The sequence below is a fragment of the Dermochelys coriacea genome, chromosome 3, assembly GCF_009764565.3.
Source record: "Dermochelys coriacea isolate rDerCor1 chromosome 3, rDerCor1.pri.v4, whole genome shotgun sequence".
Classification (NCBI taxonomy): domain Eukaryota; kingdom Metazoa; phylum Chordata; order Testudines; family Dermochelyidae; genus Dermochelys; species Dermochelys coriacea.
The window spans coordinates 128779962-128806730 of NC_050070.1; the positions used below are offsets into that span (position 1 = coordinate 128779962).

General features: G+C 40.8%; 1 protein-coding gene across 28 annotated transcripts in view; it reads left to right on the forward strand.

The window, feature by feature from the left end:
- AFDN (afadin, adherens junction formation factor) overlaps positions 1–16868 on the forward strand; it is a 213111-nt gene extending 196243 nt beyond the window's left edge. For 7 of the 28 annotated variants that reach the window (XM_038394708.2, XM_043511307.1, XM_043511305.1 and 4 more), the window contains 4 exons: positions 10–144; positions 2799–3309; positions 12564–12648; positions 14642–16868. In XM_038394708.2, the coding sequence (XP_038250636.1) occupies positions 10–144; positions 2799–3309; positions 12564–12648; positions 14642–14786 (876 nt within the window). In that variant the 3' untranslated portion in view covers positions 14787–16868. Of the gene's footprint in view, positions 1–9; positions 178–2798; positions 3310–12563; positions 12649–14641 lie in introns of those variants that run through there. The other 21 variants (XM_038394710.2, XM_038394712.2, XM_038394713.2 and 18 more) reach the window with 7 other exon arrangements.
- Positions 16869–26769: the final 9901 nt, after the last annotated feature.

A 26769-nucleotide genomic window follows, 5' to 3' on the forward strand; every position in this document is an offset into this window, starting at 1 on the left:
CTTTGTTAGTTACAGGATGAAGAGCGTAGACGGCAGCAACAGTTAGAAGAGATGCGTAAGCGAGAAGCCGAAGATAGGGCCAGGCAAGAAGAAGAGCGCCGGCGCCAGGAGGAGGAGCGGACCAAGAGGGAGGCTGAAGAAAAGGTTATGGTCCTCTGAGTGCAGGAAGAATTCTTTGTAGGCTTCACCTACTTAGCCTGACCATAAACAATTTGGTTTTGCTATAGGGGGGAGGTGAATATATTAACATGATGGTAATATTCATGGGCTCAGACCCTCTACCATCCAAAATAGAAGAGACTAGGTTAATGTCCAGACTCATGTCATTCATGGCTTTTGCATTTATTGGTAACTCACAAACAATAACACAACAGAAATCTCAGGCTAAGTGTCCTCCCTGAGCTTGGTTGTCACTGCTAGAGTTTACCTTCAGAGCCTTCTCTACCTTGGCTTTCCATTTTCTTCTACCTGAAAAAGACATTCCCACGCTGCTTTTGTCTGTGTTGGAGCTGACTGACCTGCCAGCCTGCCCCAGCAGTAATCATCCTGGAACTTAATGCAGGGTTTTAGAACCTGAGACTATGGTGACTCAATAGAAGAGCTTCGTATTGTCTTTGGGTACTTTATTGTAATTCACTAACATTCAGTGTTCTTAAAAGCAGAAACAAAAAATTGCTGTTTGATTGATATAGTAGGTTTTAGAAAGATCTATTTCTTATACAAAAAAAAAATGTATAGAATTCAGAGATGGAGAAGCGGAGAGAATGCTCCACTGTGTTTTTGTTACATTTGTTTGAATCTGGAGAAAAATTACTAGGAGTAGGTTCTTTTATGCAAGAAGCTATTAGACCTGAATGTGATCTAGCAGGAAATTGGATCGCTATATACAGTTAGGTACACTCCAAAACTCCAGACTTTTGGGTCCCTTAAAAACGCATACATGATGTTCTAAAATTTTTATGATAAATTTCTTAAGGTCTCAATCTTCTTATTTGACTCTGTGTGGTAGATGTAGAACCATCCCACCCACTGTAAGATTTCACTTGAGCAGTGACAATCTGGTTTCTTCAGAATGAAAACTTGGATTTTAGTGAAACTGTGACTTCAGAATGGAGAAGGATGTTTTAATGATAGGAGGAGCTCCTGCTGGGAAGACCAAGTAGGGAAAAAATGTAAAAGCTCTAAGACCTGTTAGACCATTATTCCTACACCACTGAAAATGAGCAAAAGAAAATCTAAAACAATAGTTTTCCAGGGGAAGTGGTGGTAACCCCATCACTAGGATCACAGGCACACAACTGGACTCAGCAAAGTATTGGAGGTCATATCATAGGAAAGTTAGAGGTGGAGGGTGGATAAGATTGATCAGTAATAAATAGATATTCTCCATCTCTAACTTCGGTGATGTGGTACATCCTAATGATATTTGGGTCACCTACAGATGAAAGGCTCTTATGACTGGCAATTCTGATCTATCTCAGAGACAGTTACATATAAGTCAGAGATCGTTACAAATTTAGTGCCACCTAAATATACTAGAGCCTTCAAAAGGGAAAATAGTATTTCATACGTAACCAACAGAAGGGTAACTGGCTCTGACTTCTTTAGTTAAGAAGATTCTCGGGCTGTTTAAGAAGAGTATATATTTATTTACTTATTTTTATTGTAAAAATGTGTATTCAAAACTCTAGGCACCCTGCCACAAATTACAAGTTTTTTCAAGAAGCTGTACTATATACTATAAATTTCTTAATTTAACAAGAAATCATGTTTTACCTGTGTGATTGCAAAATACAAATATTCAGTAGTTAATCAAGAAATGATAGAATACATAGAATACAAAATACAAATATTCAGTAGTTAGTGAATCAAGAAATGATAGAATTTGACCGCCACAGTTTGTAGTGAAAGTCCAAAATAGATCAGTATCTATTAACTCACAATGGAGTTCTGACAGGTGTTGATGAAAATTGTGTTGTTTCACAGAACAATAAAAAACCCCTTAAACTGGAAAAATATAGGAAACTTTGTTCACATATGGTAGTCACATGATAGCTTCTGAGATGGTAGGGTTCAAATAATACATACTGTACCTTTACTATGCACATCTATTCGTCAGGTTCACCCAAGAGTTCAGTGCAGATTACTTTTATTATGGCCCTATAGAAACATCATGGGTGTAGCATTTTCTTCATGAATTTGTAGAAGACACTTCAAGAGATTTATTAAAGCATTTTTTAAAAAATTAAATTGCACAAGTCACAACTTGTCCTTGCATGAAGTTATTTTTCTAATATATATAACTTAGGCTTGTAGAATCAGTGAGCTCCAAAGCTCTGTTGATGGCCTATTCAGAAGGGATAAGGCAGAGTTGTATTCTCTTCCAAAGTTCCTTTCTAAGATGACCCATTATATTTGTTTTCATTCTTTCTTAAATATTTTGCAGCTTTGCTAAATCCTTACTTTATCAACTCTAACTTTATAAAAGATGAGTGCAGGGAATTCCTTTAGTCAATACAGCTTTATTTTTGTTAACACAAATATGTTGTCAGCGTAGAGCATGCAGCAACTCCAGACATAGCTCAGAATTAATATTGTGTTACAGGACAATTCTGTCATTTTCACATTAGTAAACATACTCTTTGTATAATGATTTGGAGTGGCTTCCTTACTCATTGCGGGGGAAGGGAGATGAGGGATCTGTTCAGTGCTCTTGTGGAGGAGAACCTAAATCCATCCTATATTTAAATGTTTCTCTTGTTCTGATTACTGCACTTTTCTTTCCTACGGGCCTACAGAGGCGACAGGAGGAGGAGTATTACAACCGCTTGGAAGCTGAAAGGCGCAGACAGCATGATGAGGCAGAACGAAGATTACTGGAACCTGACGAGCCTGGTCTGTACAGACCTCCGCTTCCACGGGAATATGAGCTCCCACCCCCACCCCCTTCATCTAATGCTCCTCCTCCCCCACCTCAGCGAAACACCTCTTACCTCAAAACACAGGTCCTCTCCCCTGACACAGTTTATACTGCCAAGTTTGTTGCATACAATGATGAGGAGGAGGAGGATTCCACTCTAGCAGGTCAGGATAAGTACTCCAGCACAAGAAAATCTTATGGTGACCTTCCTCCTGCCACCCTTCTGCCACAGCAGTCCTTCCGCCAGCCGCGCCCAGTCTCAGATGGCATCTTTCTTTCCACCTCATTCCAGCCACCCTCCGTCAATGCCAACAGTACTGCTTCCAACCCAAGTCATCCCCCTTCCCCATCAAACAAACCAAGTTTCTTCCATCCCAGCAGCTCAAAAGGTAGAAACGAAAAAATGAAATCAGAATCTTTCTCTACAAATCTATCTGCACATTTCCCACTGTGGTGCTGTAGATATAATCACTTATTCTGTGATTTTTTTTTCTCCCCCTCCCCCCCCCCCACTTGGTCACTGTTCTCAGCATGGTGATCTAACCTTAATCCTGATATCAATGAGAATGCTCCTATTTATAAACGTTTTAATCTTTTGAATATCCTTGTTCCTTTCCAAACTCTCTCAAAATTCCATCTGTCACACAATGAAGGAAAAACAATCAGTTTGACTGTTGCTCAACCAGTTCCAAGTACTGTTGGTTTTGGCTTTCATTCTGCACCGTCTCAGTAATTGTTTCTTATTTTATTTCGTTGGCTGTGCCCTTGATGCTTCTATACATGTTTTCCATGCAAATATAAAATACGTTTTCTGATTGATTAATTGGGGTGGGGGGCTTTTCTGCTTTCACTACTTGGCACATGGGGGACTCTTACTGATTTAAATATGGTGTGCAAATGGCTTTAAAAGAACCCTCGTGCAGTTTTAAATCTTGTATAGTCAAAATTAAGGGGATATTTGGGGCTTATTGACCTAATGAAAACAATTTTCTAGGCAGCACATAGTAGTCATTATATTTCTGCGTTATAGTGCAGGTTACCTTATGCCTGGGGGCAAGAACCTATTTTCCCATCATTAAAGTGCTTTTCTTCCTGCTCCTTCCCTCTTCCCAGCCTGTCTTTTATGTTCCTTTGTTGTCGTCTTTTCTTTCCCTTTACACTGCAAGCACACAGCTACACTGGTAATTAGAGCTTTAACAACAATTTAGTTTCATTAATTTTAGCCATTCATTGCCTGCAGAGCACTACAGTTTTTCTTCTAACTGTACCCAGAACCTGGACACTGTCACAGACTGAAGTTCAGTGCTAGATTTTTGGATACCATGGCTAAGTAGGAGAAAGTTCATAACACTTGAGTGTTCGGGTATGTGTCAGTATGGATCTCATTGTGCATGTGCATCACGCGCAGGATTTTTTTAAAATTGTGTCTTTTGGGGCTGCACATGTGTCCTGTGCCTCTTTGCTCTCCTATGTGAGGGCATGGAAGTAAGAATGGCCACAACCCTCCCTCAGTTCCCTCTTACCACCCATGGCAGCAAGAAGGAATCCAGTGAGTGTCTGACCCTCTACTCCTAATTATATTTGTCCTTTTTCTCAGCTAGTTTTGGTAAAGAAAATCTATTTTCATCCTTCTTACTCTCTATTTTCTTGAACTTGGATGATCCAAAAAAACCCAAAACCTCCATACCCTCCTGTATGGTGGGGCGATGTGTCTCACATCAACCATCATGGTGGACTCTAAATCTTCAGGGTTTAAACCCTGCCCAGCCAGCAACAGACTCATCCCCCTGGTCCATGGGTATGGTCAATGTCTGGTTTGTCTGAAGGATAGCCATAAGTATTCAGTGTGCAAGTCCCCCCCAAGGACTCGGCATGTCAAGGGACATGTGGCTAAAACTACACCTACTTAAGCAGTTGATGAGCTTCTTGTCACACCTGAAGGAGACTATTGCTTCCAAGGTACAAAAAGGGTCACTGTCAACTACTACTCCCTCAAGCGGACAGTACAGCCTAGGGGCCAGCCATGAAAGGAAAACAGGAAAAGATGTCATCAAAATCAGCACTGGCCATATCACACAGACTATTTTGGCACTGGGGCCTTCGGTTTGCTGCTACATCAAGACTAGTTCCAACAAACCCATCATTGGATTGGCAGATTCAGAATTGAGACTGATACCCCAGCACAAGGACAAGATCAAAAGGCGGAATCCATATATGACTTCAGACTTTGAGAGACACCGTTGTGTAAGGAGAAGAACCACCATTCTTCCAAGGACAGAATGTGTAAGACTTCTGTTAAGGCAGGAGTGATGCACAAGAAGCTGGCATTAGCACCAGTGAAAGCACTGATGTCAGTTAGGGGCCAGAGAGATGCTCTCAAAGCATCAAGATCCTTCCATCGACATCATTGGTAAAACAGAATGGCACTGGAGCTGGCTTTGAGGCACCCAAAGCACCACCATTTGAAGAGTATTCTTCTTCACTAGTGCCTGATTATGCTTTTTCCTGGTATTGAACAGTGATGCCTCTCCCCTGCTTTTTCAGAGCAACCCTAGAAGCCTATACTGGAGAGCCTTCTCACAAAGCATCACCACAAAAGAGATGGTAGTGGCATTGAGCCAATCAGTCACAACCAGGTCAGTACTGATATAACATGCTTTCCTGGCCATATGGGCCATATTAGGGACCATCCTCTGAGGTGTCCTACAGCAGATCCCACTCCTGTATGTCCAGAAAGAGGAGGAGATTAAGCTGCCAAGTGGCATCACTATCCAGGCCACCAACAACAGACTGCAGTGTCAGCACCCAGTGGTGTGAGCAGCAAAAGAACAGTAGCATTCCCATTCTCCATTGAAAGAATCATCATTTGTTGCTCAGTGAGACTGGTACACCAGCCTCTGCCCCAGCAATTGGCTATTTTAAAGCCTTGGAAGATTTCTTCTTTTCTATCACTGAGATCATAGATACTGAAACAACAGTCATACAAGAAAAATCCCATGAAGTCTGGGATTTTGACTGCATCACCACATTTTGACTGCATCACATAGGATTGCACTCCTCATCAGTGAGGGCATACTAGAACCATCTCAGGAGCTCTGACAAACCCTAGCTACCATTCAGCCCACATCTAAGTGGGTGGAGAAGTATTATCAAGTTCCCCAAAAAAGCTTTGGCCACTGTCACTCCCACCCAAATCCAGTATTGTTGGTAGTTGCAGTAAGCTGAAATATCTAAATTGATGAAAGGCACACACAAAGAGAAAAATACCAAAAAGCTAGACCTATTCAAATGCAAAGCCTACTCATCCACCTCACTGCAACTCCATGTGGCAAACTCCCAAGTGGCATTTGCCAGTTTCACTTCCTCATCTGGGAAAAGATGACTCTCTTCCTGTCAAAAGTATCTTGGGACACTGAGGAATTAAATCATTTTAAGTGTTGCCAGAACAATCCTACAGCTATCCATGAACACGTCTGACACATCTGCGACGTCGATAACCAAGCTTGTGACCCATGAGGCAAGCCTCTTGGCTGTTAGCATCTGAAATATTAAAGAGAGGGCTAAGAGACCATAAAGACCTCCTGTTTTGAGGGAAGGAAGCTCTTCAGCAAAAGAACAGATGAAGTGGTTCATTTTGTAAAAGACTCATGGTCCTCTTCAAGGTCACTGGAAATTTATACACCAACATCTTAAGGATGCCATACAAATATCAGCCTTAGCCGAGACAGTGGGCTCATCCCTATTTTCAGGTTAGGCAATCACCCTGAAAATGATGGTGATATTCTTGGAAATGGCCATCAGCAGTCTTTGGGAGAAGCCTTGCTCCATTCCATTGGGCTTGGTCCAATATCTCCATCAAATGGGTGTTGGCAATTGCCCATGGTTATCTCATTCACTCCCATACCCATCCCCCATCAACCCTCCTTTCCTGTCCATCTTCAGTGACCCTTCTTATAAGAGCCTGTTTCAAAAAGTTGCCTTGTTTCATCTGGGAGCCACAGATGATGATCCTCATGATTACAGGGCAAGAATCTTTCTATTACTGATATTCCCTTATCCTGAAGAAGGGATATTTTCATCCTACACTTGAGGAGACTGAACAAATATGTACACCAACTCAGGTTCAGGATGATAAGCCTTGCCTCCAACATCCCATCTCTTCAGGCTCAAGACTGCTTCCTTGCTTTCAGCTGCAAGATCATAGAATATCAGGGTTGGAAGGGACCTCAGGAGGTCATCTAGTCCAACCCCCTGCTCAAAGCAGGATCAATCCCCAACTAAATCATCCCAGCCAGGGCTTTGTCAAGCCCAACCTTGAAAACCTCTAAGGAAGGAGATTCCAGCACCTCCCTAGGTAACCCAGTGCTTCACCACCCTCGTAGTGAAAAAGTTTTTCCTAAACTTCCCCCACTGCAACTTGAGACCATTACTCCTTGTTCTGTCATCTGCTACCACTGAGAACAGGCTAGATCCATCCTCTTTGGAGCCCCCTTTCAGGTAGTTGAAAGCAACTATCACCCCCATTCTTCTGCAGACTAAACAATCCCAGTTCCCTCAGCCTCTCCTCATAAGTCATGTGCTCCAGCCCCCTAATCATTTTTGTTGCCCTCCGCTGGACTCTTTCCAATTTTTCCACATCCTTCTTGTGGTGTGGGGCCCAAAACTGGATACAGTACTCCAGATACATACTTCCATAGAGCCATGCCAGTCCACAGGAAGTACTTGAGATTTACAGTCTGACCAAATCCCTACCAGTACAAGGATTTGCTGTTTGGACTCTCTACAGCACCGAGTATACCTGTGAAATGCCTAGCAGTGGTAGTGGCTCCTTTGTGAAGGTACGGCTGGATGACTGGCTGATCAGAGGCAGATCTCAGTGGAAGGCACCAGCAAGCCTGGAATGCACTATCCCCATTCACACAGGTAGGTCTCCCTAGTGAATGATGTGATTGACTCAGAGCAGAAAGATCATACTGCCTAAGGACAGGTCCTAGTCATTACAAGCACTCATACTTCAGCTAACATCAAACATAGCTGACAGTACAAACATGTCATGCAGAGTTAGGCCACTAGTTGGCATGCATGTAAATAACTTCACTTGACAGATTTCAGCCTTGGCTCATGTCAGCATACTCCCTGATGAGCCATCAGATGGAAAGAAGGTCTCTGTGCCATCATGTCACTGCAGAATTGGTTTGATGGTTGGAACCCGTAAAGACACGGAAATGGATACTTGTCTCAGTATCCATCCCTGACACAGACACCGATCATGAATGCATCAGGAACAGATTGCGGGACTCATTTGAGCAAACTACAAATTAAAGGAACCTGATCTTTAGGCAATATGAGATTATCTGTGAATGTGCTGGAGCTCAAAGCCATCAAATTAGCCTGTATGGCATTCGTGCCTGTCCTCATACTCAGTAGTACAGATTTTTCACACACAACATGACAGCCAAGCACTACATAAACAATGAAGAACTTGCTCATTACCCCTTAGCATGAAGGCCATCAAATTCTGGACATGTTGCCATCAGAATAGACTCCTTCCAGGAGTCAGCGACAATCTAGCAGGCAATCTGTGACCAATCACGAATGGTCCCTGCACAGATTCATCATAAGAATTATATTCCATCATGGAGAGTCCCCCATAATAAACTTGTTGGCCACCAGGGACAACGCCAAGTGTCAGAACTTCTGCTTCAGAGGACTGAGTCCAGGATCATTGCTGGATGCCTTCCTCCTGCAGGTGAACAGGCCTGCTTCTATGCCTTTCCAACGATTCCCAAGGTGATTTCCAAGAACAAAAGGGACATGGCCATGATACTTCTCATAGCTCCATGTTGTCCAAAGCATTTTTGTCTAACAGACCTATTACAGATGTCCATTCAACCACCTATCCTGGATCTGATGCCCCAGCACCATAGTAAAGTGCTCCATCTGGATCCAAAGTCACTGTACTTGATAGACAGTTTGGCTGTCGGCTGGCTGAGTACAACAGACAGATACTATTCCCTACAAGAATAGGAGATCTTGATACAGAGCAGGAAGCCATGTACCAGGAAAACATAATCTTTTAAATGGAGGAGGCTCTTGATATGGGTAGCTCAGTGTGGTCTGAACCCTGTCCAGGCCCCTGATGCCTATTGCATTTAAAGTCAGCTGGCCTTACATTCAACTCATCTAATATCCACCTTGTGACAACTTCAGTGTACCATCCACCTGTTGTTTCATGTGTTAAGTCTGTCCTCATCCAATACTATTGAAATTTTTCAAAGGGCTATTACATATTTACCCACTGGTGAGAAAACCTACCCCTGCCTAAGACCTCACTGTACTTCTCCTGAGGCTCATGGAGCCTCCATTTGAACCTCTCTGAATGCTTCTTGCATCACCTCTCACTAGACAATATTCCTAAAGACTATGACCACAGCCAGAAGAATGAGTGAAGTTTAAACTCTTATGGCCAAATGTCCCAATATGAATTTCCATAGGGACACGGTGGTGCTGAGATCCCATCCCAAGTTCATTCCTAAAGTGGTCTTGAAATTTAGTCTGAAGGAATCAGCCATGCTGCCCATTGTCTTCCCAAGCCACACTCTGTACTATGGAAAAAAAGAAATTACACTCACTAGACTTACCCAGTACTTGATGACATTGACTAGACTAAGCCATTCAGGCTATCATCCTGGCTATTTCTAGTTTGACCTTTTAGAATGCCTAGTTAAAGCTATCTCATCGTAAAGGATATTGAAATGGATTACACAATGCATTTTATTGTGTTACCAACTGGCTGGCTGGTATACATTTCCCACCAGACATCAAGACTCACTGCACCAGAGCACAAACAACATTCTCTGCCTGCTTCAGTGATGTACCAATCTCAGAAATATGTAAGGCAGCACTGTGGAATAACACAGACTTTTGTCGAAGGCTATGCTCAGCTGTGAAGTTTGAGTGTGCAGTATTGCAGTCACTGTTCGATTGATACAGCTGGCAGACCTCATTCCCACCATTCTGAGAGGGGATTTCTTCTTGCCAGTCATCTACTATGAGATCCACACTGACATATATTCAAAGAAGCAAAAGGGTTATTTATCCTACATTTACCATGGTTCTTTGAGATGAGATTATAGTTGATGTGGATCCCAGGATCTGCCCTCCATCCCCACATTGAGCCTCTGACATGGGCTTTGGGTTGCAAAGGAACTGAGGGAGACATGTAACTGCTCTGCCCTATATGCCCTGGCAGGGGAACACAAGGAGGCACAGGGCGCCTGCACGGCTCAGACACAGCTATTCAAAAAATTCAGTCTTGTGTGCATGAGGTGCATGTGCACCTATAGTGGGATCCACACTAACTACATCACCTCAAAGAATCACATTTACTGTAGGGCAAGTAACCATTCTTTTCGAAACATAGTTCCACATCAGAAGTATTTTTACTCGAACTGCTGACTAGTTGTGGCTCTTAAGTTGAATTATATTTAAAAGAAAATATGCTTGTAATAAAAATTCTCTTTAAATATCAGAAATGCAATCAATGATGAGTCCATTTGTTCTAAATAGTATGCTGGAACAGACCCAGCCCTAAAGCCTCTTAAAAACTAATCAATTAATACTTTATTTTTATCCTTTCAAAATATTTTCCTTTTTCTCTACGCTTGAAATTCTCAACTACAGCCATTTTGAGATTAAGTGTAAAACACGCTTCCATCATAATATAGCTGCTTAAAAATGCTGTTACTTCTCTTTCTGATTTGGTACTTTAAAGGCTGTATATGTGTTTAAGTTGAGTAATTCTGGAACCACTCTTAACTCTCCATCTACTCCCACCTATCCACCAACCAATAAACCCTTTGCCTTTTCATTAAATTTTCCAACCCTGCGTTCTGCTGACTTTCATATATCAAAAAAGAGAGTGAGCGCAAAAAGTGGAATCTCAAATGAGACATCCAGCAATGGTTTTGTTTTTCAGTAAACAATCAGGACCATTTCTGAGTCAGATCCATTTATATGGGTTTGGTAATAATTGAGGAACATTGTAGTATGATGCTCCACCTTTAATGACCTTAATACATAAGCCATACAACTAATTCTGATTTACTTTATTTCACACTTTTAAAATAGCCTATAGGAACAGGTTAAACACTCCACCTTGATTACTCAAGCTTCTGTGAAGACTGCCTGTGTAAAGTACAAAGCCGTTTGCACAAAATGCCGACTTTGCTGTGCAGTTTACCATCTGTCCATCTCACTAGCACTGTCACATTATTGTTCTTTACAGCTCTTTTCTGCTATAAATGCTAACACTGGTAAACCAGGCTTCTGCAGACTGCACTCTCCCAGCTTCTGCCACTGGATTGCTTAAGGAACTGACTTAAAACATTGGTTCCATCAAATTGGGGCATAAAATCTGACCAATTTTAACAAAATTAGATATGATCGTGAGAACCAGACTTCAGACCTAGACGTTTTCCAAGTTGGAGCGGAGGTGGTGATCAGATATATGGGACTTAGTCTGAACCAAAGATAATTAATTCTTCATGATACTTAAGTATTACAAGTGTTTTAAATATGATTTGAGCTATCCCTTCTTAGATAACTATTGTAATATACAGTATTAAATTATTAAATGAATACAATATATGAATATCCAAACGAGTTCTGTTCTGTTTTACTGACATTTAATCTTCTAATTATCTGTGGTTCAAAATACACCAGTGGAAGAAGCAAGCATTTCCTTCTGTTTGGAGAAAGACTCACAAGACATGACATATACTATGTCAAGAAACCAAAAATATTTGAAAACAAATTTGAGAATCGTGACAGTTAATTTGACTGTCCTAACAATACCGGTGATTTAAGAAACCTACTTAAAAGCTGACTATGATAACAAAACTTTTTGATTGGAAACCTGTGTTTAGTCTTGTGGCCTTTGGAGAGGATTAATATATTATGTAGAACTGTGTATCTTATATGAGTTTAAAACTAAAGGTGCAGTGCTGTAAGCTGTTTGTATGAAACAAGACAGATAACTACAAAAATGAGATATGAATAGTCATCCTCTAAACATTACAGGTTAGAGTTTCTAAATATTTTCACAACCTGGCTAAATAAAGATAAAATAACTTTGGAATTGTCATACTGGCACTTACTAATGCTAGCAGTATTTATCCTAGTTAACTTAGCTGGAGTTGCTATTCTTACTTCAATAGAACCTTGTGACAGAATTCCACAGAAAAATTGTAGCTGCGCATAAGTACATCCTTCTAGACACTTAATATTTTATTTCATTTCTGCATTATAATAAATAGCCACAAGATAAATAACTTTATCATGATTTGATACAGGTCAGAGTTTGTTCCAAATATAATTTGCTTTCTTACCCCCTAATTTTATTATTTATCAAGCAAAGTTGCAGTTTTAGGAAGAGACTGACTACTCTTGACTGAAATCATTATTCTGGCATTCAGGCAAAGCTCCAAAACGGTACTTTTATTCCTTTTACAAGGTTTAGAAATGATAGTTTGAGAGTTTTACTTTTGCAAAGAGCACTGCACCTTTTTAAAAATAAATTGAAACTTGTTTGGTATTATAACTGCCATCCTTCAACTGTAACTTTTATATTATTTTGCATAAGGACCAAATCCTTACACTGGATCTACAGGAGCAATTGTTGGAGCCCATGAAGTTTATCGGGATCCAAGAGAGAAGAGATCTAAAAGGTGAAATGAAGAAGAGACTCATGAAATATTAATCTGTATTCAGACTAACTAGCTGCTGATCTCTGGAATATTTTAAATTCTTATTATAATACCATTTTATATATGTATCTGTAAATCTTGATAATGAAATTCGAAAGCTCTTATTTAATCCTAGAAAAGATTTTCAAAGAGAGCGCTAAGAATATGCAGGATAGCATAAAACAATTTTACAGTTGGTTCTGGGATATCTTGGATTATCACAAAATTGAATTTGGTTTTATACGCTTTTTCGTTCATGTGGTATTTTAAAGCAAATTAGTGTTGTGACTGTGTGAGTAAGCAGAGCAGTCATCACAAGATTTCTTTATTTTTTTTTTTTTTTACTACCTCAACCAGACTTATAAATTTGCACACACGAGGCGGCAAGCACAGTACACTTTATATGGAGTTTTTACTAAGCTTGTGAAGTGGCCAGCTAACAAAGACTGCATTGCACATGCATGTGGGGCTAATTTAGCTGCATAGTATATTGAAGGTTCACATTGGCTGAGGCAAGGATACTACAGGAGCCTTTAACTTGGTTCCTGCACATCTTGTAAAGTGAAATGGTGGTGTGATGGCCACTGTGCACTTTGTACTGTTCAGAGAATAGAGACCCACTCTGGTGAGCCTTAAGTGAAGCCAAGTCTGACTGGGTAAGGGCCAGAGTTCCAGACATCTCAGGTGGTGAGGGAGGAGGAGACGCCAAGAACTGAGTTCTTCCTTGGTATGGCAGAAATAGTTAACCAGAGAAGTAGATAGCAGTAAGGATGAAGGAGGAGGCAGCAGAAGTACTTGGGCCACTCTACACTAGAAACTTTGTCAGTATAGCAGTATCAGCTAGGCCAGCAGTCTCCAAACTACGGGCCAGATCCGGTCCGGGGCTTCCATTTGTCCGGCCCTCCAACCAACAGAGGAGAAGCGAACCCCTGAGTAGGCAGGGGGAGGGGCTGCCAGCAGCAGCTCATGCAGGTGGGAGCGGGGGGGTGGCTGAGCTATGCAGAGGGGTGAGTGCCCCGGGGAGCCAACTCAGGGGAGAGTTGCTGCTGCAGCCAAGCAGGCACGGATCCCTGCCTTAGAATAAAAATACAAGCCAGATGCTTAATTACAACTCCAATAAATGGAGTAAAGAAGATGGAAATTTCCAATTTCATAACGGTTATATTTTAACTACAGCACTAATAGAACCAAACAGACCCAACCAACAGTGGGAACCTGGAGCTTCTCTTACCAAAGTACAGCCAAACTTTCAATCCTTTGTCATTTTCTTCAGCAGGGCAGGCACACCTAGCGGGCACAAGAAAGGAGCAGGCATGGGGAAGAACAGACCCAAAAAGGGGAGCCAACTTACAGTACCTGCATCGATTAACTTTTATACCTGATTTAGAATTTAATGCAACACGGACACAGAGTAGTTTTTTTTAATGATTTTGCATATATTTGCATAATTTCATTTCTTTCACAGTTGCTTTGGCCCGCAAAGCCCCTTCAAAAATCTAATATGGCCCTCGTCTCATAAAGTTTGGAGACCCCTGAGCTAGGCGGTTGATTTGATTTGTTGAATGGTTGACCAAAGTTGCCAAAGTACTTTTATCCAGTTTATTTCACTCTCAAAATCAGTATGAACTATATTGACAAAAGAACTTTTTTGATTTATATAAGGAGGGCATGCAAGTATAGCTATATCAGCAAATCTTTTCTGGCCTTAGTCACCCTTTAATCCTTTTTGAAAAGTGCCAGGTAATCTCATCCACATGTTTAGCTACCAGAGATTGTCATACATGACTTCTGTTTAATGGCTCCTCTGAATGACAGTCCTGTAGTGTCAGCATTAAGAAAGAGCCTTGCAGGACTTGAATCTAGATCTTCCAGTTAGAAGGCAAGAGGACACCAGATAAGATTATATGGATGCAAAGCTTTTATATAAAAGGATGTTTAAAATTAAGTTTCGTAACAAACCTTTTGTTTCTTCCAGTCAAGATATAGATTTACCTGGAGCACCGGAGAACTTGACATTCAGGGAGCGCCAACGACTTTTTTCCCAGGGCCAGGATGTATCGAATAAAGTAAAGGCTTCTAGGAAATTAATGGAACTGGAAAATGAGTTGAACACAAAATAAGATAAAAGCACCTTATCAAATTTACTGAAAGATCTCTAAAATAATGGGTCAGTTCAAGATGAGAGTGTATTGTCTGTGAAGAGTGAGTTTGATTCCTCTGTATCTAAGACTGTTAATTGAGATTTAGAGATGTTGCAATAGCAAGAATACTGATTACTTTACCAAGAGCTTGTGGTTTATACAATTAAAGCACTGTAAAATTTTAATTATATGAATCACGTGAAGGTCACTTTTTTCTTTTGTTTTGGGGATTAACTTTTTCTGCAATAGACCAAGTAGCACTTGTCAAAGATAAGTTCTGTTTCCTGGTCTTTTACAGACATACTTTGTTTTAGCTGCTGAGCAGAGCGAGTGAGAATAGTTTGAACTGCCTAAATTAATCTGTGCACTAGCTGTTGATATCTATAGGTGGTTTGACACAGAAGCCAATCTCTGGGCTGTTTTACAAAGGTCTAAGTTTATATATACAAGTTTTACGTATTGTATGCTGTTCATACAGACTATTAGCATATCAGTACAAACCTCTTATTACCTAGCATTAGAGTAATAGGGTTTGCCTGGATAAAGTCTTTGAGTGAAACAGTTTTAATCCTCTAGGTGTTTTGTTTGGGTCTAAAATGGATGCATAACAGAAACTGTTTAATCCATAACCATGGAAAAGCATATACATGCATACATCCCTCTTGTAAATGACGTGTCTGGTTTACAAACCTTTTAAAGCAAAACAAGAACAAAGCTGGAGATGAAAAACCTTGGGGTTTTGTTTTGTTGAACACTGTATTGAAATAACAGAATATAACAAGCAATAGATAATGGGCTACCTTAGTGGCCCTATCATAGCTAGGACCAAAATGTTAAATGTTCAAGATGGAAGTAATGATTCCAGGTCCAAAGCTAGCAGAACTAAGGCATGCATTTTCCAAGGAGTGTAGAATAGAGAGTATTAAGCAACTAGCCACGGAGCATCATTGATGGAGTTTGTTATAGCAGCTGAGCTACATACTACTGTTGGAGAAGAAAAATGGTATAACATACAGTAAGACTGATGTTTGAAATATCAAATACAATGTTGCTGGCTGTGAATATGAATGTCAGTGAGATGGGTTGACTTCTTCTCTTGAAAGCACACCACCATTATTAATATTGAGAAAGTAGTGCTAGTCAAGCTGTCCTTCATCTATCTGGTTTTACTTGCCTCCTCTTATATTGTTATTTACTGTAGAGAATCTTCTCAGCAGTTCAAGCTATTTTTACATATTGATAGCCTTATTTAATTTTGAATTGTTGGACTCTTTTTGTTCCTCCCACTGTTGTTTCTTCAGCTATGCATATATGGCTGATGTTAGGGATAAGGACCTCATCAGAGTTTTTCTCTTTGTGTGACATTAAGACAAAATATATTATTGTGATTCCAAACAAATTTTCTATTTGCAAAGCCCTAAATTGGGCTTTAGATGATTTTTCTGTATCATATTGTTCTCTTATAAATATATATTTAGGGAATTATGCACACTTCCAAATACAGAGGGGTAGACTTTCACTGCCTTAGAAAAGAAATCACTTTTAATAAGAGTTGTATGATAAATAAATGCAAGTTAATGAAAATTGGAGTGTAAATATTTGTTTTTTACATATTTCAGGTTTCTTATTTGAAAGTGTGCTTTTACCGTTTCACCTGTTAAATATGAAGTAGGAGATTAAACCGGTTCAAAGTGTTAATGAAGGATTTGCATGCTTGCTGTGTCTGTTAATCAGGAAAAGCAAGCCTCTCCCAATTTATCTTGAGAACACTAGCAGCCTTACAGTGACAAAATGCTCTTTTCTTCAGAAAAAAAATTTATGCTGTGGCTGAAATACTGTTGCTGCTAGAATCTGAAAAGGCTTAGCAAAAAAATACATATAACCTTCAGTTGAGTGGATTTGGCCGCTATTGGGCATTCGGGTCAAGTGTGAATATGTGTAAAAGTGCTTTTCATATTTGTCTGTGCATTATTATGGAAAAACATGAAAACTGCTGTAGTTTCCCATTTCTACTGTATTTCACTTGCAACCTATTTTTAATAAACTTTGTATTGTATTTAACATTGTGTTTTATAGAACTTTTTGTAATTGTGTTTTTATTTAATGCTGTATTAACACCTACATACCATAAATTACTAATACTCTTTACTATATAGGTACCCTATAGGTATTCAAAGAATAGATACATATCTTGCTTTTAAAAAAAAGCATATGCAAAATCAGTGTAGCCCACATTAGAGTAAATACTGGTTAACTGATAGATCTCCAAAAGTAATTTTTAATAGGGAATCATCCAGTGAGATTGATTCTAGTGAGATCCCACAGGATCTGTTCTTGGCCTAATGTAATTCACTATTTTAATCAATAATCTGGACCAAAAATATAAAATCATTACTGGAAAAACTGGAAGTTGACACACAAATTGGAGGGGTGGTAAACGATGTGGACACGTCAGTTTTACAGGTTGACTTAGACTGGTTGGTAGGCAAATGACATATTTTTAATACATCCAAATGGAAAGTCATACATCTAGGGACAAAGAATGTAGATTGCAGTTATAAAATGGGAGACACTATCTTTCAATGCAATGATATTGAAAATAACATAGGGGACATGGTTGATAACCAGTTGAACATGACCTTGGAGTGTGTTGAGGACACACAATTCTGTAAGCAGAGGAATATCAAATAGATTAGAAAGCTGCTATTACCTCTGTATATGGCATTAGGAGGCCATTCCTGGAATACTGTGTCCAATTCTAACGTCCACACTTCGGAAAGTCTTCAGTAAAGAGCAGAAAGAATAAAAACAAGTAGAGAGTTGTGAAGCTCAATTTATTAGTTTATCCAACATGAGAGATGACTTGATCACAGTGTACAAGTACCTACATGGTGAAGGGGTTTCTGATATTAGATAACTTTTTAATCTAGCAGAAAAGAAATAATGAGATCTAAAGGTTGGAAATTGAAGCTATATAAACTTGACAGGAAATAAGGCACAAATTTTTAACATTGAGGGTAATTTGCCCTTGGAATAAATTACCGAAGGAAATGGTTGGATTTGCTTTCACTTAAACTTATCCAGTCTTGATTTCTGTCTTTCTTAAAGCTAGGATGTAGCTCAAGTAGAGGCTGATGCAGAGGTTACTGGGTGAGGTTCTTCGGCCTGTTTTATGCAGGAGGTCAGACTAGATAACAATGGTTCCTTCTGGCCTTAAGATCTAATGAAAAGTGTTACAAAGAAGGTTGCATGTTGTCTTGCAGGAGCACCATGCATGGCTTTAGACAATTTTATTTCTCTCTTTCAGGAGTTATCAAATTTGACCTTTTTCCTCACTTCGTCAGTTTGCAGATGACACACAAACTGAGTAACTAGGAAATCATACAGGTCAGGTCACTGATACAAAGCCGTGTGGGTCGCTTGTAAGCTGGGTGCAAGCAAACAATGTGTTTTTAATATGGCAAAATGTAAATGTATAAACCTAGGAACAAAGGATGTAGGCCATACTTACAAAATGGGAGACTCTCTCGAGAAGCAGCAACTCTGAAAAAGATTTGGGGAAGTTCTATGGTCTGTGTTATACCAGAGGTCAGACTAGATGATCACAATGGTCCCTTCTGGCCTTGCAATCTATAAATCCCATGTATCTAATAATCATAGCAGTAAAACGTGGTGCTTGTTTCATTAGACAAGACATGATGCAACAGGTAGATTAAGCAGATAAACAAGACTGGGAGAAACAAGCTAAATGGTAAAATGAGCAATCTTTTTGTACAGTAAGTGGGAGTCTCTGCCTAGCCATGCCTAAATTCCTGTATCTTTAAAAAAGATACTTCTAACATGTAATTTTATAAAACTATTTCTTTCAACCCCAACTTCCTGTTTTTTATAGAACTGCATTGAGTGAGGTTAGTTCATGCATTTCGTAAGAACCATAGCCTTTCCAGTAGTTTACATGTCAGATACCACGTATGTGTATGGTGCTTTTCTGTAAGAGATCTTTAGACTAGCCCTGAAAATTTTGGGGAAAAACAAAAGCAATGAGAGGACATAAATGCAGGCTTTTCTCATTGCCAAAATAAAGGCATAACTTCCATATTCAGAAAATGTTCCTAAAATAACAACCTGTTTGAAAAATCAAACACTACCCCTCCAGAGGGGAAAAGAAGCATTTATTATAACATTGGGAAAAAAATTAAATAGTGCACAGGTACCAATCATTCAGTAATGGACCCTCCATGACATAGCATGTGTTACCACATGATTAAACAAACTTAATCCATTGTTGTCATTCCTGGAAAGATTTTGCTATTAGTATCTGTGTTGTTGGCAGATCAGTGCCAGCTCGTGCCAAAATCCCCAAGTCTCAATTGAATACCGACAAATACATAGCTGGATTCTGTTGGACTCATCTGTGTGTTACTATTGTTATACTAGGTATTAGAATTATAAGTGTGTGTTTAGTGCTTAGACTTTATGGAATGCTTGTAAATTTCTGTCTGCATTAATCTGACATAGCATTTGTAGCCCATATTATAAAGTAATATTTGAGTAATGTTTGCATTGATAAGCCTCTAACTGTAAATCACAAAACAGGAGAGAGACATTAACTAGTCTGACATAGATTCATAGATGCTAAGGTCAGAAGGGAGCATTCTGATCATCTAGTCCGACCTCCTGCACAACGCAGGCTACAGAATCTCATCCACCCACTCCTACGAAAAACCTCACCTATGTCTGAGCTATTGAAGTCCTCAAATCGTGGTTTAAAGACTTCAAGGAGTAGAGAATCCTGACATGCTGATCTCTGGCAGAAGGTGTTGGTGTTATGTCCTGCCCAACAATGAAGGCCCACTGACACCAGCCAAATTACAGTGGGACGTTAAAGAGGACAAAACACTTTGCTTTTTACTCGCTCCACCCCAATGAATAAGTCTTGCAAGTGAATTCCTCCAATCAGCTGAGTGTGCAGATCAAAGCAGTAAGAGGGCAGGGTATAAAAACCCCTAACAAGGAGGAACTATATCTCTATGCTGCTTGGACTTGGGGAGGGGGGCAAGGATCACCAGGCATAAGCTGAAGATCCCCAGTGCTTAGCCTGGGTTAGCCCTAAAGGACATATAGAGCTTGCTTATTATAGAAGCATCTATTCCAATTTCAAAAAGTAACTCTGATGTGTGTGTTTTTTTTGTTTACCTTCTTTAACCTTGTAAATAACATTCTTGTTTCCTTCTCCTATATATCTCTAGGTAGTTTCTTATAGGATTAGCTACAAGAGTTCTCTTTGGTGTGAGATCTAAAGTGCAATTGACCTGGGATAAGTGACTGGTGCTTTGGGACTGGGAGTAACCTGAATATTGCTGTGGTCATTTTGTGTGAGGGACCAGCAGTCTAAAAAGGCAGGCCTATCAGTGACAAGACAGATTGGGTACCCAAGGGGACTGTTTGTGACTCCGTGTCAAGGCTGTTAGTGTCTGAGGAGTTTACACTTGATAACTGGTTGGTGAAACCTAAGGATAGAGCTTACCATCAATTTGGGATTTTTGCCGTTTCCTACAGTTTGCCCTGAGGTTCGTACTCATGCTCTTGAGTCGCTGCAGGACAGCTTGACATTGGCATAGTTGACAGGATTCACATACCATATGTCAATTAAGTGTATAGATCATAGCCCCAGCACTGTGAAAAGTTTAAACTAGATATTGATAGCTTTAAAGAATAGGCACAATGAGTGAACCACAGTTCTTTAATGGTCTTGTAAGTTTGTTTGCATTACGTTTTGACCAGGTGCCAGGGGAAGAAAAGGTAGTGGTGCCCAAGGACCCTCCTGTCACAGTGTCTAGAGTAGCTCATACTGAGTGTGCCAATCTCAGGTCAAAAAGAAAAGGAGTACTTGTGGCAAACTGTCAGAAAACAGGCAGACACCCCAAACTGGTGGCATATTCTATAATTAGATTTCACCGAGCCAGTAAGGATCACTATATTAGTCTCACCTGTAGTCACAAATGGTTTTCAGCTTTCCAGCGCATCTTGCCACCAAACAAACTAGAGTTTCTGAAGAAAGGTTATTAAAAACAAAAATCACTTCACATTAGGTTACTTCCAATCCCAAAGGGTTGGTCGCTTACCCCAGGACAACGGATACTCTGAATCTCACATCAGACAATGCTGGCAGCCAATCTCTCTAATAAACTAACTAAAGGTTTATTAGCTAAGAAAAAGAAATGAGTTATTGAGAAGTTAAATTAGATCAAATGCATTAACAAGTGAGTCAGTTTGTAAGTCCAACATGAAAGCAGAGATGTAGTAATCTGCTAGTTCTCCATAAGTCTCTCAGGGTGATCCTTGCCTCCCTCCCCAATAGCTCTAGGGATTTCTGTCAAATCACTCAGTATTCCACCTTGTCAGAATCCATCAGTCCAGAGATAAAGGATCATCCCCTGGATTCATTTTTACAGCTGTTTTCTCCAGAAAGCAATCTGGCAAGTGTCTCCACCTCAGCAGGTGCTCTTCCTTTGTTGACTAGATGCAGGCTGGGTCTGTGGATTTCCCACAGTCGAACACAATGACCCATGCTTTGAAGTTAGCATGCTTCTTCATTTATAGTTCCAAGGCTCCAATCCTGTTTGATAGGCAATCTAATTACAGATACATACATAATGCACTCAGTTACAGCAATCCAAACAATCTTTCATTAGTTTTCATGAAGTTTAAGCATCAAGTAATACACCTTTTGATTTAGGATTAAGTACAGGGCATACATAATGTAATGTGATAGTAAACAACAATATCTACAATAACAGGTTATAGGTAAGTGAAGATAATGACATTAACATTTTTTGATATCCACACACAAATTAATAGTCCTATGCCTCCTTGCCCACTTAACATTTCTTTGATATTCACACACAAGTGAATTGCCTATGGCTTTGATTAGAGCTTTTCTGTCAGCGTCACACTGAGCTTGTCTGTCAGCATCACACCTCCTTCCACAGATGCCACAAAGGAGACAACTGCAGGGATACTGGCCCAACTGCAGCATCAAAGAGCCCAGGAACTACGTGAGCACCAACTGATGGCAAAACTCCATATCAGGGAAACCAAAGCCTGCCAAGGCAGCTGAAGAGAGCCCACTAGACTAGTATCAGAGTAGCAGCCATGTTAGTCTGTATTCGCAAAAAGCAAAGGAGTACTTGTGGCACCTTAGAGACTAACAAATTTATTTGAGCATAAGCTTTCATGAGCTACATCCGATGAAGTGAGCTGTAGCTCACGAAAGCTTATGCTCAAATAAATTCACTAGACTAGTAGCCTCTGGTGGTTGGGAAGGAGCTGCTACAGCTATTGTCTGCAGCCCAGCGGGATGCATGACAATCCAGCTGGGTTCTGGAAATGCAGACAGGGCTGCTACATATGACACTTGGCAGCTCTGCACACGCTCATTTGTTATTGCCCGGTTTCTCTGTTCTAACTCTTGTTTTGGGTGGCTGGTGTTGCTGGCCCCTTACATCCTTCTGCCTATGGGAAGCTAAGGTGTAGAAACTACTTTTTAATACTAAAGGGGAAAAAAGGGTAATGGGGGGGAGAGATGAAGGCATGCACGGAAAGGGTGCATGTGGGCTAAGCGGCTAAAGCTTAGTGTATGTCTACATTGTATTCAGGAGATGTGATTGCAACACATGTAGACATACTCAAGCTAGCTTTGATTGGGCTAGTTCCATTAGGCGCTGACTCCATGCAAAAATATTAAAAAAATATACAAAAAATTAGTGGGCAGCTCCCCCCATCAGCTCCTCCCCCTCCCGCCACAGATCAGCTGTTCAGCAGCATGCAGGAAGTGCTGGGGGGGATGGGGAAGGCGAGACGTGCTCAGGGGAGAGGTTGGGGGGGCAGGGCTGGAGTGGGGGCAGGGCCTAGGGTGGAGAGGGGTTCAAACACCCCCCAGCAACTTTAGAAAGACAGCACCTCTGGCTAGCTCACTAAAAATCGCAGTGTAGCTGTACTCGGGCAGCTAGACTCTCGTTTTTAGTGAGCTAGCTCAATCAAAGGTAGCTCAGGAATGGCTCCATTCACCCCTCCTGATCGCAGTGTAGATGTACCCTAAGGGAGGTACAGTAATGGGGCTATAAAGCTGGTCTCCCAAAGCCTAGGTTTTTGAGTCCGGGCCAGACCTCAATTTAACCGAGACTTCAGCTCGGGCTAGAGTTAACAAAAAGTTGGGTCTTTGAAAGAGAGATTTATTACCTGAATGGGTGTATCCTCATCTCTTTAACTTTTTTTTTTAATAAGAACTAAACCCAGAAATGGATTCTTGACTTAGTTCTGATCTCCCCATCACTAGTTTTAAATTAATCTGCAGCCCACAATTCCCATGCTATGGCTGCAGCATGACAACTGGTTATTCCAGTATGAAGTTGTGATCATAGTTAGGAAGAAAAAATCCTTTTACTGAATATGTCTCAGAAAATGTTAGAAGACGGGCTTTACAGGACCAGAAGGAGAATGCATTTAACACTTATCCCATACAGCTCAAGGGATCAACGAGAACAGCTTGGCAAAAGATTAGGATCCAGGCACCTAAGGCACAGTGGGCGCTTCTATCAGGTGTGATGGAAAATGTGCTGTTCAGTGCATTTATGAATCTTCATAATCTGCATTTCGTATTTTAAATTTTAATGGCTCTCTGGCTGAGCACTGTGCATGAGTGAATGTGATTGCATGGAGAACTTCCAGCTACCAGTAAGTAACCCAGTTTTCTCTCCGCTTAGAGAAAAAAACTCTACCATCTGCTATAGAGAGTTGCACTGGCAAGTGTCTGAGCGCTAGGTCATTTAGAGGCTAAAAGGTACTGTCAAAACTTGTGAAGGATTTGTTCAGGCATTTATTGGCAGTTCTGTTCAACCTCCTGGTTGAAAATAAAAGTATGTCTGTTTGAAACAGTGAGAGTCATTTAAACAAAATGAAACATGGATCCATGTCCCTGAAGTTTATTTATCTAACATCATTTTATTAGGAAGAAGTAATGAGATCAAATGATCAGATGTTTTGTAAAGCTTCAATGATTGTGTGTACAAAACTGCAGTCTCTGATTACTATCAAGTGCACTCAGCCAATTTACTATCTTGTATGCAATACAAAAAGAATCCAATGACTCCAGTGGTGACAGTCTCATATGTTTGGCACTGCAGGGGCAGAGACGGGGTCACCATTTGGCAGACTGTCAATAGTCATTTCCATCCTTTTAGTTTCTAGTTACTGCATGCAGGAAGGCCATAATATATACACCCACACATTATAATGCTGTGATGGGGAGCTGATTAATCTAATGGTCACTGTGTAAGGGTTAATGTAAAAGCATCAGTAGTTTATGGGCCTGTCCTGAGTACTTCCGTTATTGTAGGATTTTATACTGCCACCCATCAGTGAAGTATCTGAATGCTTTCCATGTAAAATGGATAGCAAGAGCAAAGTCCCGTGAAGTCTCTGAAAAGTCTCCCTTTTAGCGTTAAAAACTCTTCTTTAGGTAGGGTTGAGTTTTGTTTGTTTTGAGGGGCAAGGGTTGGAAGGGATTTGGGAATGAAAGGGGTGTTTGAACTGTATGTCCCTTATGGTAGGAAGGCTCTCTCTGAGGAAGGCCAGACAGCAAGACTGGACTGATCTCTATATGGTTGTTCCATAGCCAGATCCTCTTGACAGAGAATGCTGAGTTCCCAGCTTTCACATACTTTAACTTGGGCTTTAAGATCTGCATTGTCCCAGAGGAGAATAGTTATCTCAGTGGTTCACAGATCAAAATTCAGTATTTAATGTAATAATGACTTGATTAAGATGTGGCTACGGTCTGTGTACACCCCAAACAGTGACAGTCTCTCCAGTCACTTTCACAGTACCTGAAAAAGTTCTAGACTTTCTCAGTTAGTGGAAGGACCCACTGAAAATCTCTGGGGAAACCCCAGTCTCACATCCTCCACCCTCAAAGATTCTTACAACAGATGCTTCTCTTCTGGGATAGAGGGCTCACCTCCAAGAGCCACAGTCCAGGGCAAGTGGTCCACACAAGAGGTCATGCTTCACAAGAACATTCTGGGGCTGGGAGCAGTTCAATATGCTTGTCAACACTTATTTCACACCATACAGGGCCACTCCACAGGGTAATGCTGACAACAGGACAGCAGTGAATTATATCAACTGGCAGGGTGGAGAAAGATCCCAGTCGTTATGCACAGAATTGCTAAAGCTGTGGAACTGATGCATTTTCTATCAGATAAAAATCTCAGTTCTCTGTCTTCCAGGCCTCCCGAATACAGCTGCAAACTCCTGAGTAGACACTTCCTTCAGGATCACAAATGGGAGCTCAACGATTGTCTTCCACAGCATCTGCCAAACGTGGGGTCTCCCAGAAGCAGACCTCTTTGCTACCGCAACCAAAACAAAATGTCCTTTTCTGCTCTAAGAGGGAGGATACGACCACAACTCATGGGGAGATATTGTGATAATACAGTGGCCCTGTACTCTACTGTATATTTATCTGCCTCTACCTCCAATTCTCAAGACCTTTTGCAAACTGCATCAGGAAAGAGCTAGGGTTATTCTTATAGCATCATCGTGGACAAGACAAGTGTGGTCCTTGAACCTCCTCAACTCCTCTGTATCTCTCTGACTTCCTCTCACAAAACTCAGGGACCCTGATCCATCCCAACCCCTCCTCCTCAAACTTGAAAACATGGTTCCTAGATGGTTCTTGAGCATGGAGCTAACCTGTTTGGATAAGGCCTAGACAGTTCTCCTATCTAGCAGGAAACCTACTACTCACAAAACTTGCCTTCAGAAATGGAAATGCTTCCATTCCTGGTATTCGCTTCATTTTTCTCAAGCCTCAGAGGTTCCACTCTCAAATCCTGGGCTACCTGTTGGATTTAAAGATGCAAAGTCTATCAATGAGCTCAATCACAATACATTCAGATGCTATCACAGCCTTCCACTCAACCACTGAAGGGTGCTCAGTCTTTGTTGACCTATATAGCTAGATTCTTCAAGGGCGTACACAACTTATTTTAGCCTGTATGGAACCCGACCCTGCAGTAGGACCTAAATTTGATTCTCAATGCCCGGAGACAACCTCCCTTTGAACCGATGGCTGCATGTTCTCTCCTCCATCTCTCACTCAAGTCTTTGTTCCTCATCACCATCATTTCAGCTAGATGAATGGGAGAGCTCTGTGCTTTTATGGCTGACTTGCCATATGCCAGCTTTTACAAAGACAAGGTTACAATGCAACTTCGTCTTCAATTCCTCCCGAAGGTCTAGTTGAAATACCACATTAATCAAGAGATTCCACTGCCAGTGTTCTACCAAAAAGCTCACACCTCCAGCGAGCAGACCAGCCTTCATACACTAGACTTCAGAAGGTCCCTCGCTATCTACCTTCACAGGACTAAGACTTTCTAGGCCTCTCCTAGACTATTTGCATCATTTGCAGAGAGGATGAAGGGTCAACCTATTTCCACTCAAAGGCTGTAAAAGTGGGTTTTGGGTTGCATCTTAACCTGCTATGAATCCCCTGGGATGCATCCCCCTCACAGAGAAATAGCACATTCCACTCGAGCTCAGTCCACTCATATAGCTCTACTGAAGGATGTCCCCATAACAGAAATCTGTAGGACTGTAACTTTGTCTTTTATTCATACTTTTGCCAAACATTATGTCATTTTACCTGCTTCCAGGGATGACACTACCTTTGGTGACACAGTCCTCCAAACTATCTTGGACTTGCCTCCTCAGCACCCAACTCCTCACTGAGTTACTGCTTAGGAGCGTCCTATGGTGGAGCATCCATAGGGACATATACTCAAAGACAGAGATGTTGCTTGCCATATGGTAACTTGAGTTCTTTTAGATGTTTTGTCCCTATGGGTACTCCAACTCCCATTCTCCCTTCCCTTAGCTGTGGAGGCTCTGCTTTCAC